Source organism: Notolabrus celidotus, chromosome 3 (genome assembly GCF_009762535.1).
Source record: "Notolabrus celidotus isolate fNotCel1 chromosome 3, fNotCel1.pri, whole genome shotgun sequence".
Lineage (NCBI taxonomy): Eukaryota > Metazoa > Chordata > Actinopteri > Labriformes > Labridae > Notolabrus > Notolabrus celidotus.
In genome coordinates, this window is record NC_048274.1 from 5,260,251 (window position 1) to 5,263,597 (window position 3,347).

Here is a 3,347-nt window from a genome sequence, read left to right on the forward strand (position 1 = left end):
TCGCTGCGCCTCACTGGCTGCCTGTGAGCTTCAGATTCAGATGTTTCAGCCTTTATTTGCTAACTCTCTATGAGTCTGACCATGGAGGTCTTCTCTGTGAGCCTGACTGTGGAGGTCTTCTCTGTAAGCCTGACCGTGGAGGTCTTCTCTTAGAGCCTGAGTGTGGAGGTCTTCTCTCAGAGCCTGAATGTGGAGGTCTTCTCTTAGAGCCTGACCATGGAGGTCTTCTCTCAGAGCCTGACCGTGGAGGTCTTCTCTTAGACCTACACTCGTGGATCCTAAATATCGAGTGGTCACGAGAGTTGACTGAGCGTTCTGAGGATGTCCGACGGGCAGACTGTCCTCTGTTAGATCTTGAGACTATATCGTCTTGCCTCTGCTGTGTCCCCTTCACCTCATGGTCTGGAGGAATGAAGGATCAAGTTTTCTTTCATTACCCGCCATGTTTTATCCATGTTGTCCTCGTTATAGCTGTTATCTGCTTTGTTCTGATTGATTTATTGTTTTGATTTGTTCAGCACTTTGTAACGTGTTTCTGAAAGTGCTATATGAAGTCAGCGATAGCTTGAAAGATAGTTTTTCAGTATGAAGTTTCAAAACTCCAAACGTCTTCAGAGATTTTGCAGATTCTCACTGTTCCCTGTGTCAGACTAAATATATCCCCCCTCCTTTAATCCAGACTCCCAGGCTGTGAACTTCTGTCCTGGACTAAACCACTCACTCCAAAGGATCCTTAATTGAATGCATCCGCTCACCACACTTACATCCCAGACTCACCGAACTCTATGAAAAGTGCAGAGCAACATCCATCTTTGATAACCTGACTGGCTGCAGGGGAGCACATCCACTGCTGATGATCAATATTTCAGGGGTTTGATCACGACAGCTGAAGCAGGCCGGCAGGTTTTCTGTGTCTGAGCAGGTTTCAGACATTTAGAGCTGTGAAGAGCAAAACCACTACAAGGACCTGAATCCAAATATCTGTCCCCGTCTGCAGGACAAAATGCAAACAATCTTTCCCACACAGTTTAATTTGAACACAGCGCCTTCAACATCAGAGCTTCATCCGGATCCTCAGCACACAGGAGTAAACACAGCAGCTCTCTCTTTATGTAATAAAGACATCCTAGCCACATATGCAGCTCTGATATGTGTGCTGTGCGTGTGTGAGTTGTTGTTGTTGGGGGTTGGGGGTGAATCTAGAGAGGGAGTTGCTTTAGGCCTCAAAATGCTCTTTGATTGTCCCAGATTATAAAAACACACAGCGGGGATGAAAGGCTGGAAAAACGGACTCAGATCAGCGAACAGGTCCCGTGAAATGAAAGCCGGACTCTGAAGGGACTGCAGAGGACATAAATAATAAGCCGAGCAGGACGCGCTGTTACAGACTCATTCACAGCAGCACCAGCGTTTTTCCTGACCAGCTCACACATCCACCCTGCAACACCGACATCTGGATTCATTATTGATGCTGTGTTGGTGCCGCTGCATGTGGAAAGGGTGGGATTGGCGCACGGGGAGTCGCCTGTGAAAACCCCAACACGCACAAACGCGCGCACGCACGCTCGCACGCACATCTCGGAAGCCTTTAACAGACACTCGACCCGGGATTGAAATATTTATATCAGAATGAACGATTCGGCCCCCCTTTCATGGCCCTGAACGCACCGCCTGAACATGCTTCAGGTGTGCGCTACCCGCAGTAACGAGGCTGCGATGCTGAGCCAATGCAGCGGCAACACACGCCCCTCCGCTCCACACACACACACACACACACACACACACACACACACACACACACACACACACACACACACACGTCCCCCCCCAACCCCCCACTCCCCCCGCGTCGACGGACACACACATCCGAGTCTGGACCGCCAAATGAAGGAGCAGTCAACACATCCTGCGCCGTGAACCCGCCTCGGTTCTGCTGGAGGCTCAGATGTTCAAACCGTGAGACACATTTCAACAGAGCGCGGCCGCGTGCGGGTTTACGTGCGCGCCTGCAGCTGGGTAAAAATAATCTCGCCCTTGATGAAGCCACACATGTATGTTAGGGATGAATGAATAAATCCACATTGCTCTGCTCTGAATCAGGAGGGATTCTCTGTTTGTATGGGGGGGTACACATAGATACACTTGTGGTGGTCTACTTACGCACTGCCTCCTTTTTCGGGTCTAGGGCACAGGCAGTCTGCTGGATCTGGCCTATTTTGTTCTGGAGGACCCAGACCCGCTGGTTGGTGCTGATGATGTCGTTTTCCAGCTCCTGAAATAAGGAGCAGGCGTGCCGGGCCAGGTCGGACAGCTGTCGCAAGGTCCGGGACAGAACCACGTTACTGATGGCACACAGGTCCTCGAAAAGCAGACCTTCATCGTTGGGGATCTGGTGCCTGCACAGGAGCTGCGGCTCCACAATCCTTTTAGCGAACGGCATTTTGCACGCCGCGAATAATCGGAGTTGTAAGCCAAGAGTAAATTATTCCCACTGCCTGGAAGAAAAAGGGGAAAAGGGGGAACAGACAACATCCAAATATATAAATCCCACGAGAGACCCCGATGAGGTTCAGGCCGAGCGCGCGCTATCCCCGGGCGTCAATCCAAAGTTCCCAGATTCTCCTTGAGATCCTCCATCCTGCTGCTGGTTCGTGGGGATCACTCACACTCCCGCTCACACACGCACACACATGCACACACATGCAGGACACAGCTAAGCTCAGGTCAGTGGTGTGAGGATGCGTGTTGCGTCTGCGATCATGGGTTGCCTCCGCGCTGCGTCAAGTCAGCCCAAACGAACAGGAAGTACAGGGAGAGGTTTTCAGGAGAGAAGAGTGAGGTCGGGTGAGATGTGAGCAGGGATCGAGGACAGGCTCGTTGTACTCACAGAGAAACACACTAAACTAAAGCTGTTAAGAAACACGACTCAACAGAGCACAGAGAATCTGCAGGAAGTTCACCTCCAGACATACAAACAGGTCTTCAAACTGAGCCTGCACCATCTGGGCTTTTATTTTGTAGGCCTGGTCTCGCATTTCCGGTGTTGTTGTGGACCTTTTACAGGGGATTGATGCAGACTGGCTCTGTGGCCTGAGCAGTAAGCAGGCTGAGAGCATGAGAGAGGAGGCTGAGGTAAAACCCGGAGATGGGGATATGGACAGGGACCAGGCAGGACAGGAACTAAAGTTTGTCCCTCCATCAGGACATCCTGAGGAAACAACAAAGAACTGACCCCACATGTCCTCCGTGACCTTGATGTGGATGGACAGAGGTACTTTAATCAAAGTGAGTTCATTCATTCTCAGTTTAAGATCTTATGAGCAGTCAGTGTGCTGCACCCCGTTCAG

The 3,347-nt window shown here is 50.8% G+C and overlaps 1 protein-coding gene across 1 annotated transcript in view; it reads right to left on the minus strand.

The window, feature by feature from the left end:
- The window catches only part of nhsb (Nance-Horan syndrome b (congenital cataracts and dental anomalies)), a 50,950-nt gene extending 48,510 nt beyond the window's left edge, over positions 1–2,440 (minus strand). Inside the window, exon 1 of the mRNA XM_034679585.1 lies at positions 2,161–2,440. Within this exon, the coding sequence (XP_034535476.1) occupies positions 2,161–2,440 (280 nt within the window). The remainder of the gene's footprint in view (positions 1–2,160) is intronic.
- Between the last annotated feature and the right edge of the window lie 907 nt (positions 2,441–3,347).